Below are 12,738 nucleotides of genomic sequence, written 5' to 3'. Positions count from 1 at the left end.
GAAAATATGATCAATCCTGTGTTTAATGTCCAGTGATTTAAATAAACAAAATTTTGAGTGTGTCCAAATACTTGTTCACAAATCAGGATTATCTCCAATTATAGGAGTTATTTATGGTGTATTTTTTTTGTCAGCAATAAAAAAAGCTTCTTCGTCTCACCAATAGATGTCACTAGTGAAAATTCTAGTAATTCTTGTAAAATGTTTCAAAAATGGATCATATATATATATAGAACTTGAGTTGACTGATTGTCAATTGCGAGTGTTTTGCCTAGAATTTTCACTCATGGATTACATGAAATTATAGTAACTTTAAACATAAAGAGGAAATCCACTAACGAGTAGGCATAGGCTATGAAACTTAAAAAGTTGAAGCCTGAGTAGGGTCATGATAAGCGGTGTTGCATAAGCCGCATAAGCTAGATTTCAGAGTCATTTGGACGTTAGGTAATTTAAAAAAAGGATGGTTGTCAATCATGGGTATAGAATTGGTGAATGTTACACATGCAAAGTGATCACTTACAAACCAGCCTACAACGGTTGTAAGCCCCGTGAATGCCCAGACTTCCATATTCTTCTTCATCTATGTTGAGATATCAAAAAATATGATTTAAATAAACATTGGAGAAAACATACCTTGTATTCATCTTGACCGTATGGTCATATTACATTAAATATGGTCATATTACATAATATAAATGTATAGATAAAATAAAATAACTTCTTCTCTTCTCCGTCTTAATCCTCATTGCTGAGGGTTGTGACCCTTGCAGAAGCAATGACTCTTCTCCAGTTATCCCTTGACTGCGCTGCACGTAGCGCTCCAACCACTGAGGTGCCTGCTGCTGCCTTAATTTGATCGGTCCATCGTGTGGGGGATCTTCCTCTCCCTCTCTTTCCCTCCAGGCTACCGATCACAACTAGTCGTTCCAGGCTATCCTCGTTGCCACGCGCAACGTGTCCAAAGAACTGGAGAATCCGTCGGGTACAGATATTGGGTACAGATATTGTATTAATATAAATGTATAGATAAAATAAAATAACTACAAATAGAGTATTCAAATTTATTCTAAAAAAATACTTAATACAACAAACAAATTTTTGGTTACTTTAAAAATATGGAATTAATATGATCTGTTGTTAAAATGTGCCGGTCTTCTCATTTGTGGAGGCATCCTGTTTGGGGGTGTGATGGAAATATCCATGTAATCGCCAATACAGAACTTGGCATGGGAGAGGGTCTTGTTATCATCTGTCCCCTTCTGTCCCGAGCAGGTGACTCCGATCTCTCTCATTCTGTAGGCTGGCGAGCGGTTGTCCGGGTAGACAAGCGCAAAGTCAAAGTAGGTACCCTTGTGCCTTGTCTCTGGGTTAACTTCCTTTACGAGGGAGGTGAGTTCTCTCAGGGTGGCATCCGGCCAAGTGTATATTTGAAGCTCGTTTTGCGGAACACTACCCCGTGAATATTCCATTGTAGGGTTATGTCTTCCAGTAGAACAAAACACTCGCAAGAGAAGGGGGCAAGTCTGTAATAAGAAGTAAAAGGTTTTAGTGAGGCAGCATTACTAAGTATCTAACTAACCACCACGCCGCTTCCGCACAGGGATTTTTTTTTCAAACCCTTATCCGCACGCCAATGGTGCCAGGGCACTGCATTATATATATATAAACGCAGTGTTATCTTGATCGATAACCAAGAAGGAAAGGTGATCAGCCCTCAGCTTCAGGTACCAGTTCAGGGTATGAATAAATATTGTAGTGAAAAAATCACTTATATTTATTTGACCCCCTCTGGGAATCGAACCCGGGACCTCCAGAACGGTAGCCGAGCGTGCTGACCATTACACTACGGAGCCGGAAAAATATAGGCCACAGGGATAGGCAGAGAGAATAGAACGCCACGCCACTCTGTCTTTGAAAACATTCTTCGCCTCTTCCAAGTTCAGCATCTCCTCATACAAACCTAAGGATAATTTCCACTCCTAACATGACCGCATTCAAGTATTTGGCATACCTGACCGTGCCAAGTTTTTCTCGGTTCCTCTGCTCCTTTTTCCAATTAAATTCACCTCATAAATTTGTTTTACCGTTCTTTCCTCACTCATTCGTTCCATATGTCCAAACCATCTCAACACACCTTTCTTAATTTTATCGATACTGCTTATCTCAGCTTTGCATTCCTTCCTTATTACACTATTCGAACTCTATCATACATCGTTTTGTCACACATTCTTCTGAGAGATTGCATTTTGACTGCATTCAGTCTACTTTCATCCTCTTCAGGCAGCATGACAGGTTGAAACTGTTTAAAGTAAGGCAGTATTACAATAGGAAATCGAGTTTTAAATACCTGAAATAAAAGATTAAGAAGGACATTAAAATACATGTTGCTATTGAAACTTATGTGCATTAATTCAGATTTGTATTTTATTATCTTCGGTTCTATTCATTACAAATTTATAAAAATAACATTACATTAGATACTTTGTAATGAAAAAATCAGTCCTATTATTTTAATAACTCTCCAAATACAAACGTTTATAAAACTGTCACAAGATTTGAGTACTCAAATAATAGTAACTAGAAAAAATTACTATATTAAATTTGATTAATAAAAACGCAAATTAATTAAAAATACATTTTATAAACACCGTTGCTGACTTTTAAATCTTATTGTAATCAAAATAAAATTTCTTATTCCCTTAAATATGAGAAAATATTGCATTAAATGTAAGGTTATATTGATATTGGATACGAATAATGCTGTGCAGCGTAAAAAGATTTTTAGTCAATGTGAAGTACGAAAGTATACATTAAAAACCGTTAAATAATAAGATATTGCATATAACTATAAATAAACAATTTATTTTATTGTTTATTGTAAAATCATCAAACCTTCTCTCTGTCAATCGGCTTTTCGATGGGTTTCGGCTCTTCAACTATCATGGATTCTACTCCTGCCATATTTCAACTAACAATATTTGAATAACAATGAAAAAAATTGCAAGCGTTAAAAACGAGAAAGTTAATGTTTAAAGATTTGTAATAATAGATCAGAAATACTTTTAAAAACCGAAAATCGGAATATTGACAGCTCGGTAGCGTTGAACATAGACAATAAGACAACAGAAAGATTCAAAGATTATATGCTAAAACAGATTGATATGAAATCAATTTAAACCAGCGACAATTTCAAATCCGTAAATAATATATCCCAAAGCCAAGACAATAAAAGGAAAACCGGGGAAAACATGGCTTGATCCAGTACTTCAAATATTTTGAAGTGTTTAGGTCAGGAGTCGGAATAATCAACGGGTATGTATGAGGGCCCTGAGATGAAAAAAGAAGATTTGATTGGACCCAAAAATAAATTGGCTGATGATATAATTCCTGTTGTCGGACAAAAATTGAACCCCAGAGTGGGCCAAGATAGAGAAGCATGGAAAAATATGGAAGAGGCCTACATTCAGCAGTAGAGAGATGGCTAAAGCAGAAGAAGAAGATGTATTAGGAAATGCGTGAAGCAAAGACAGATTGGCATGGCGTTTTAGTTTCTCTGCCTACCCCTGAGTAAGCGGCGTGATGGTTAGTTGGTTAGTTGTAACTTTTGTAGCTATCAAAAACAACATAGTACTTACTCTGAAAAATAAACAGCTCAACTTGGTTACTATAGTAATAAATAAATACATATTATATTTTTAGGATATCTACACAATTATTTTATAAGTCGAAAAAAAATAAGCTGAAATGGTATGTTTCAAAGTTTTATCATTGTATAATGATTTTATATTCAATTGCATTTTGCATTCAATACCTACTTCACAAAATAAATATGAATTTGGGATAGTAGTAAATATAAGGTTTTCAAGAATGTCCCAGGTTTTATTCCTAATAGGGCATCTCTTATATAAAATGAGTTCAACCTTCACAATTCAATAATAATAAAGGGATACCTTTAATCTTATGTCGAAATGTAATCAAGATAACACTGCAAATTCAATCCTTTAAGCATTATTGAATGTGGAGAAGAGTTAGAAATAAAGAAGTACTTTTATTGTATTTTAAATAATAAAAATAATATATACTAACTAACATATGTTTTAAACTATTTACCTCATCATTTCATTTTTATTTTCAGCCGCCGAAAAAATCAAAACAAGGGGGTAAGAGTACTTTTGACTGAAAGATATTTTTTGTTTTCAATCCAATAATTTATTTTATTATGTCATAACCATTTAAGAAGGTTAATTTTTTTTAAAAACTAAAATATATTTTAAAACCAACAATTACTATTATTATTTAAATTATGAAAAGTCATATGGAATAAAATATTATTAATTTTTCAATTACTTTAGCATCTGTTATCGATGGAGTTGATATGAAGGAGATGACTCGAGAGAAGCTAGAACAGTTCACATGGAGAGTCAAAGAAGAATTAGACAAAGAAAGAGAAGAAAGGAATTACTTTCAATTAGAAAGGGACAAGATTCGCGTGTTTTGGGAAATCACTAGAAATCAACTTATTGAAGCAAGAGCTGATGTGAGGTTGGGAAATTATTCAAACTTGAAATTCAACCATAGAATTTTTAGTCCCTTACTGCATCCAATGACAAATAGATTAGAAATTTTGAATCCTTTGAGTTAAGTTTGTATTTGTAGCTTCATTAAGTAGTTTCCAGTCTTTGCTTAGTAAACATGTATGTTACATAGATTCATTTTTACTATGGAGCATATGTTTACTGTTAAGATTTTAAGTTTAAGGTAAAGATTACAAATCTCTAAGGTTAAACTCTTCTTTATTTAGGAATAGAGAACGAGAAGCAGAAGAAATTCGGGAAGCAACTGAAGAAGAAGAAAGACAGCACGAGCGGCGTGTCAAGCATCTTTTGTGGGAGCAAGTAGGGGAGAAAGATGCACTACGATTGGAAGGGCAAGCAGCTATCAAGGCGGAGCAAGCGGCTCATGAAGCTCAGCGTAGACGTTTGGCAGCAGACTGCAGAGATCTAAAAGCAAAACTGGTGGAAGTAGAACAAGCGGCTGCGGAAGAGCTGAGAGTGGTTAAATTGGTATGAAGCTACACACATAAATCATTTAAAAATACATAAAATAAAAATTATTTGAGTCCAGAAAAAAATGCCTTCCTCAAATAAAAATATGTTTTTAATTTACGGTGTAGAATTTTCATATATGTAAATATAAACACACAATATGTTTATCATAAAATCATGTTACTTCATGGATACTTAAAATATATGACAATTTATACCATATAATCATAAATTCTAATCTCCTGTTTCCAATTATTTATTTTAATAATGCTGCTTATTTTGGATTATTTTTATAGAAACACCAGGAAGAGCTTAGTAAAGTGCGAGCCACATTTGAAGAACGTTTACAAGAAGTTAAAGCATCAGCCGAAAAGCGACTGCAAAAGGCAGTAACTGATATAAACCTGGCTACAAAGACTGACCTTTTAGAAGTAGAGGAAAGAAAAAATAAACAATTAGATGATCTCGTCAAAACCCATGAAAAGTCTTTTGCTGAACTTAAAAACTATTACAATGATATAACAATTAATAATTTAGCCCTAATAAGCAGCTTAAAGGTATTATTGACATATTCATAAATTCATGTTACAAAATTTAATCCTATAAATTGATACTATATGATCTATGATATTCCAATGTTCTAAAAGGACCAGAGCAAACCAAAACATTTAGAATTTATAAAGGTGAAACATCTGTAGCAGGCTTTAGGTGAAGTATTATGCAGTGATAGGATTCAAAATTTTCATGAAAAAAATAGTTTTTACATTTACTTATTTATTTGTTTTTTACTCTGCACATAAACAGAACATTCACATAACAACAGCTGAGAATGCTAAGATACATGATCTCAATCGGAATAACGTGTGACAACAAAGGGTTAAGGAACGGTTCGGCGAACTCTAAAAATTTTAAGCTCCTGGTTCTAGCGAACCAGTGCGAACCGGCTGAATCCCACCACTGGTATTATGTGCATGACACGTATGAAAAACTGTATATTATCAGAATGACTATCATTTGTCAACATGATAATTAAATATGATAGTGAAAATACACATACTTACATGTTGTTTTTTACTGTATACATATGTACTGTCAACCTGCTAACAGTTGATCGTTTAACAAAAGAATTATTAACAAATAAAATTTGATTCTAATGATTATTCACTTGAATTATATTTTGTGTAGTAAAAAAAATATAGCTTTATTACAAAATGCCAGTTTTTTTACTATGAGATATTTGATTTCATAAAAGTACCACTTTTGTAGAATCAAATGGAGGAATTGCAGCGATGTCGAGAACGAGCAGAAAAATCAGCAAGTGATGCCCTGGCAGAAGGTCGTAAGCTAGCTGAACCACTGAATATCGCATTGGCTGAAGCTGCTGAGCTAAAGAAGCAACAACGCAATCACCTCAGAGACAAAGAAGCTTTAGGAGTAATGACTTTTATCTACTTTTCCTCCTATTTGATCACTAAGAACACAATAAATATTCATTGTGTATCATTATACATATATACATATAAGTCAAAAGTTGTGGAAGGTTTTAGTCTGTCTAATTTTTGATTTGATAAAGTATTTTCATTAAAATTACCATAAAAATGGGGAGTAATAATTTTACAAAAGGAGAATTTTACAAAATATTTTATTTTTAGAGTAAAACACGTATTTTGACTGCATTGTCCAAACAACATGATGAATTAAAATGGGAATTTGACATTTTAGAACAGAAATATGAAAAGGTATAAACATTTCAGATTATTTATTGATTCTCTTATTTAATACCATGTGAATGGTGGATCTCATAAAATTCTATTAATTTATTTACTAATAACTAAAAACACAGAAGTTGCTTTGCAATGTAATGAACTTTTTGTATCAAATTTTATATATATTTTACTGTATTGATTTTTAAGGTGGTAAATGAGCGCAATGAGCTTCAAGCACAATTTTCTCAAGCTATCCTTGAGTTACACCAGAGAGCTGCACTCAAAGGAGCTTTACTCGAGCAAAGATTACAAGCTATTCATAAAGTAGGGGAAAAATATTCTGCTAAATTACATGATGAATAAATGTGTATTTTATTTTAATTTTAAGCATACACACCAGATTGTGAAACAAGTTTTTCCTTGTATTAATTTGATAAGCCAAAGTGTACACAATAATAACTTATAATAAAAAGTGGGTAAAGAATGAATTAAAAATATTTTTTATAATTTACCACAAAAGCAAATGAGACCCGAAAAAATATGACACCTTCATAATGTTTAATAAATATTAATTCTGGGTTAAGTTTTTGTGCTGTATCTAAATTACTTTTCCTATGTTATGTAATTATTAATTACTACTGGCTTTAGTAAAATAATTACATCTATCCTTACCCATTAAAACACATTTTTTCACCCCTTCTGTTATTATTTTCACGAACACCAAAATTCCTAAAGGAATTTGATGGATTAACTACAAAGGGCACTTAACTTTTACTTTACTTTTGTACTTTTGTTTCTAATTACTATTTTTTATATCAGAAATTTAATGTTACAAAATAATTCATAATGAATACATTAATTATTTACGAATGGAAGTAAAGTTTGTCTGCCTCCAAAGTGCAATGGTTACCACATTTGGCTACCATACTAGAATGCCAAAATAAATAAGCTTGTTTTTTCACTCCAGTATTTATTGAATACTATCCTTGACTGGTATCTGAAACGTAAGACTGCCACCTTGCTTTAGTATAATCTACTTAATATTGCATCAATTTGATGCAGTGCCCTTCGCCCCATCGGGTGCGGATGAGGATAAGAAGAATTAATGATAAAGTGATACATACTTCATAATTAAAGCATCAGATTCCGGATGAAATCCCAGCCGTATAATAATATTATAAGATTAATAATTGTAATACCATTATCTATAAAAGTCAAGCAAAGTATATATTATGAAACCATATCCACTCCCTAAGTGGAGCATATGGAGTCCACAAACTGTCTCCATGCTTTTTTGTCGGCTGCCAGCTCATTTGTGTCCTCCCAAAGCTTTGACGAGAACTGCTGTCAAATAAAGCAAACAAGCCTAGTAAATAATCCTATTAGCGAAAAACAGAGATTTTTGTTGTTGTTGGTATTATAAACATTCTGACATAATGATCCAATGATCTTTTTCAAAATGCCAGTCATAAAATATAAAATAAAATAAAAATTTTTCTTCCGTCCGTCATGTAAAATGTTTTTGTGGGTAAGGAATAAAGAAAACTTACAACATGCCCCGATTTATTTGAAAATGATTATTGTATAGCCTAGTGGCCTCAACCAATCAGCTCCCAGCTGTCAATTGTCAATTTGACATAACAAACTGCGTGCGAGTTTGCACGTGTGTGACTTTGCAAACGTTAATTTGGTAATATATTTGTGTAAATACGGCGTCTTTGTGAAAACAACTCCCATTATATCATTAAGAAATGGAAGAAGAAAGTATGCATAAACCTGCTGAAGAAGAAAGTATTCATAAACCTGATTCGTTAAACAAGAAAAAGAAACACCATGTCTTCAAGCCTCGTAAGAGGGTTGGTGATAAAGAGGACGAGGAAATACAGAAACTACAAGAGAAATACGATAATGTATGTATATTTATACCATTATTTGGGTTGGTTCATAATCTAAAATTTTAAAATTTCTAATATTATTTTTTGTCACAGATTTCTGCAGATAATATCAAGAGTTTCAAAAGTTTGCCGTTGTCCCAAAAAACTCTCAGGGGGTTAAGAGACAGCAAGTATTTCGTACCGACAATCATACAGAAGCAGTCTATACAGTACGCTTTGAAAGGCCAAGATATTCTAGGGGCTGCGAAAACCGGTTCCGGAAAAACCCTCGCATTTTTAATACCTATTTTAGAATGTCTGTACTGCAAAAAGTGGACTCGACTCGACGGGGTGGGCGCACTTATTATATCACCCACCAGAGAATTAGCTTATCAAATATTTGAGACTCTACGTAAAATCGGTATATACCACGATTTTTCTGCTGGTCTCATCATAGGGGGGCAAAATCTTCGATTTGAAAAGAAAAGGATGGATCAATGTAATATAATGATTTGCACACCGGGAAGGTTACTACAGCACATGGATGAGAACCCCCTTTTCAACTGTGCCAATGTTAAAATATTTGTCCTGGATGAAGCGGACAGATGCTTGGACTTAGGTTTTGAAACTGCAATGAACTCGATAATTGAAAACCTTCCCACTGAAAGGCAAACATTACTATTTTCCGCTACCCAAACTAAATCTGTGCGGGATCTAGCGAGGTTAAGTTTATCTAATCCCCAATACATTGCGCCACATGAACAATCAGAAACAAGCACTCCGATAACTTTGCAACAAAATTATGTTGTTTGTGAAATCAGTGAAAAAGTGAGCGTGTTGTGGTCCTTTATAAAAACTCATTTAAAACAAAAAAGTATCATTTTCATGGCTAGCTGTAAACAAGTTAAATACATATTTGAAATGTTTTGTAAATTACGACCAGGAATAAGTTTGCTCGCTCTTTACGGTACCTTGCACCAGGAACGCAGGGAGCAAATTTATAAAGAGTTCTGTAGAAAGTCCAATGTCGTTTTGTTCGCCACTGACTTAGCATCTCGCGGGCTGGACTTCCCTCAGGTGAACTGGGTCGTTCAGATGGATTGTCCCGAAGACGGAAATACCTACATTCATCGAGCCGGAAGAACAGCCAGAGGAATGTTTGGAAAGGGGGAAGGATTACTTGTGCTTTTACCGAGCGAGGAGGAGGCCATGTTAGAAGAATTGCAGTCAAAAAAAATTCCCATAAAAAAGATCCACATCGACCCTTCTAAAATAATGTCCCCTCAAAGAAAGATGGAAGCTCTTCTAGCCGAATTTCCCGAATTGAAAGAAACAGCTCAAAGAGCTTTTGTCGCTTATACAAAATCTATTTTCCTTATGAAAAACAAGAAAATTTTCAATGTTCACGCTTTAGACGCAAGTTCATTTGCAAAATCTTTCGGTCTTGTTGTTCCTCCGCGAATAAGATTTTTACAAAAGATTCAGAAGAATTTAGAATCCCAAGCCCAAAATAAACTAGCTAATAAAGCAACTAAAAAAAAATTGAAGGAGAAACAACCGTTACAGAATTCGAATAGTGAAGATGATGACGATGAACAAGAAATAGAAACTTTTAAAGAAACTTTGAAAGATACTAATGTTAATTTTCATCAAGGGGATGATGATGACGATGATGATGACATTTTGACAGTAAAAAGGCATAATCATGATGTCGCCGATAATAACGATGACTTCGATTTTCCTCCAATTGAGGACAAAGACGAGAGAGTCATAAAGAAGACAAAAATGATAACCAAGGCATCGTTAGCGAAAAAAATCTTGAATAAGAAAATCAAACCTAATACGAAAGTGGTATTTGACGATGAAGGAGAAGCAGTAATAGACGAGAAGAAAGATTTAAGATCTGAGTTGGCTAAAACGTACGAACAGGAAGATGTTGGCGGTATAGACATTGAAAAAGCCAAACTAGTTTTGAGGGAAGAAGACAGATTCGACAAACAAAGATTTAGAGAAAAAATAAAGGCAAAGCATAAAGAAGAAAAGCGGAAACAAAAACAGCTTAAGAAAGACGAACAGGAAAAAGATGACTTTGGTTCAGAAAGTGAGTCCGATGGACCTGATATGTCCTGGCTTCCGGATCCTGACAAAGTGTATGGAAAGGAAGATTCAGATGGGGAAGACGCTTCACAGAACAGTGAAGAAGATCAACCCGGTGACTTTAATGAAGATTCTTCTGTTGCCAGCGATGAGGAAGTTCATAGGTACTTAGCTTTATTATTATTAAAGGAAATGCTTAACCTGTTAACCGGGCGGTCCGCTGTCCAATTACGCAACTTGTAACGGTCGCGAATACTGATTCACTCCGTGTCTTAAATTCATGTCGAGACATGTATGGATGACTAATACCTTTGTTGGTCGATAAATATACGTCCATATATATATAAAATATAATAAACATATATTTCAAGGACGTATTCATATGTCCTTCCCGTACCCGATATTGTTTGCGTTGGACGTATTTATGCGTCCCGCCCGGTTAACAGGTTAAACATACTATTTATAGATTTTTACAATCCAATTACACGGGGCTATTTATATTTATTATTATCAATCCGCCTCTGTAGTGTAACGGTCAGCACGTTTGGCTACCGTACTATAGGTCTCGGGTTCGATTCCCGGAGGGGGGGGGGGTCAAATAAATATAAATGATTTTTTCACTCTAATATTTATTCAATACTACCATGGACTGGTACCTGAAGCATAGGGCTGATCACCTTTCCTTCATGTGTTAACGATCAAGATAACACTGCGTTTATAGAATGCAGTGCCCTATGCAACATCGGGTGCGGATGAGGGTTTGATGATGATTTGTATTAAATTAAGTTAATTATTATTTATTAAATTGTTATTAAATTAATGTAGAATCTATCTATAAGCTTATAACTTCATCTTCATAGTATAATGACCAACACATTAGGATACGATGCATTGGGTACTGGGCTTGTTTCCTGGTGGGATTAACATTCATACTAAGCATTTGTTGTGTAAATATAAAATGAATGAAAAAAATAATTGAATTAAAATTAATAACGCTATTTTTGCAGGCCCTTAAAAAGGAAACTCGTCATTGCTAAAGGAAAGGAACAAAAAAGTGTTAAAAAACACAAGAAGATGAAATATGGAGTAGAAGATTTATCAGCACAACTTTCTATCAATGAGGCAGAACTATTAGCAATGCAACTACTTAAAAATAAAAAATAATTATAATTTTATTATACTTTATACATACATTTTAATATTATACAATATGTACAAAAAATATAATACCATAATAATTTATATTGTTTTATAATTTATTTCTTTATTTCTATCGTTTATTTCTTAAACATGTACTCTATCAAGGTTGTCCGGCTCAATAGTGTAGTAGTTAGCGCGCTAGGCTACCATGCTGGAGGTCCTGGGTTTGATTCCCAAGAGGGTCAAAATAAATTTCGATGATTTTTCAGTGTAATATTTAATTAATATGACCCTGGACTGGTACCTGAAGCGGGAGACTGATCACCTTTCCTTCGTGTATTTGACGATCAAGATAACACCGGTTCTATATGGTGCAGTGCCCTATGCACCATCGGGTGCAGATAAGGGTTAGAAGAAGAAGAATTATCAAGGTATACAGAGATAAGAATGATAACAAGGAAATACCAAAACAGTAACCTTACAGCAGTAAAAAAAATAACTTGAAGCCAACAACAGTAATCAATTTGATTGACTCACAAGGTGAAATATATAACTCAGAATAGAAGAAAACTCAAATACATAAATGCTTAATTTTTGTCATTTTGAAGCCTACCTACTTTTAATTTTAGGGCATCTATGAAATATGGACTTTTGAGAATGTAGTGAAGATAACATTATGTACTTCTCTTTGGTTTTTAAAAAAATGTTCATTCTTTTTTTTGGTTACTTAAATTTCCGGACAATATGGATTGACCACTGGTTAAAATTCTCAAGTCTTAAAAAATAAGAATCCAGAAGTGAAGTTTAAAGTTATCTACACTACATAGTTGAAATATTAACTTGTGTTGTTTTCGATGCCCTGGCTTATAATTA

The 12,738-nt window shown here is 33.8% G+C and overlaps 3 protein-coding genes across 3 annotated transcripts; 2 read left to right on the top strand and 1 right to left on the bottom strand.

The window, feature by feature from the left end:
- Positions 1-1,050: 1,050 nt before the first annotated feature.
- Positions 1,051-3,127, bottom strand: Bin1 (histone deacetylase complex subunit SAP18). Its single transcript, XM_088264392.1, has 2 exons — positions 2,896-3,127; positions 1,051-1,526 (listed from the first exon to the last, which is right to left on the bottom strand). The coding sequence occupies exons 1-2, from the start codon at positions 2,962-2,964 to the stop codon at positions 1,125-1,127; spliced, it is 471 nt and encodes a 156-aa protein (XP_088120518.1). The 5' UTR covers positions 2,965-3,127; the 3' UTR covers positions 1,051-1,124.
- A 1,232-nt stretch (positions 3,128-4,359) lies between these two features.
- LOC148306783 (dynein regulatory complex subunit 4-like) lies at positions 4,360-7,219 on the top strand. Its single transcript, XM_088264395.1, has 6 exons — positions 4,360-4,545; positions 4,805-5,066; positions 5,345-5,605; positions 6,315-6,482; positions 6,701-6,787; positions 6,962-7,219. Exons 1-6 carry the CDS (start codon positions 4,379-4,381, stop codon positions 7,115-7,117), a joined length of 1,101 nt encoding a protein of 366 aa, XP_088120521.1. The 5' UTR covers positions 4,360-4,378; the 3' UTR covers positions 7,118-7,219.
- A 1,154-nt stretch (positions 7,220-8,373) lies between these two features.
- LOC148306782 (putative ATP-dependent RNA helicase DDX10) lies at positions 8,374-11,967 on the top strand. Its single transcript, XM_088264366.1, has 3 exons — positions 8,374-8,664; positions 8,743-10,889; positions 11,733-11,967. Exons 1-3 carry the CDS (start codon positions 8,506-8,508, stop codon positions 11,887-11,889), a joined length of 2,463 nt encoding a protein of 820 aa, XP_088120492.1. The 5' UTR covers positions 8,374-8,505; the 3' UTR covers positions 11,890-11,967.
- Positions 11,968-12,738: the final 771 nt, after the last annotated feature.

The sequence above is a fragment of the Brachycentrus maculatus genome, unplaced genomic scaffold (genome assembly GCF_059751285.1).
Source record: "Brachycentrus maculatus isolate JH-2025_06_01 unplaced genomic scaffold, ASM5975128v1 h1tg000226l, whole genome shotgun sequence".
Taxonomy (NCBI): Eukaryota; Metazoa; Arthropoda; class Insecta; order Trichoptera; family Brachycentridae; genus Brachycentrus; species Brachycentrus maculatus.
Note: the sequence above shows the minus strand (reverse complement) of the source record. Positions and strands in the feature narration are given on the sequence as shown.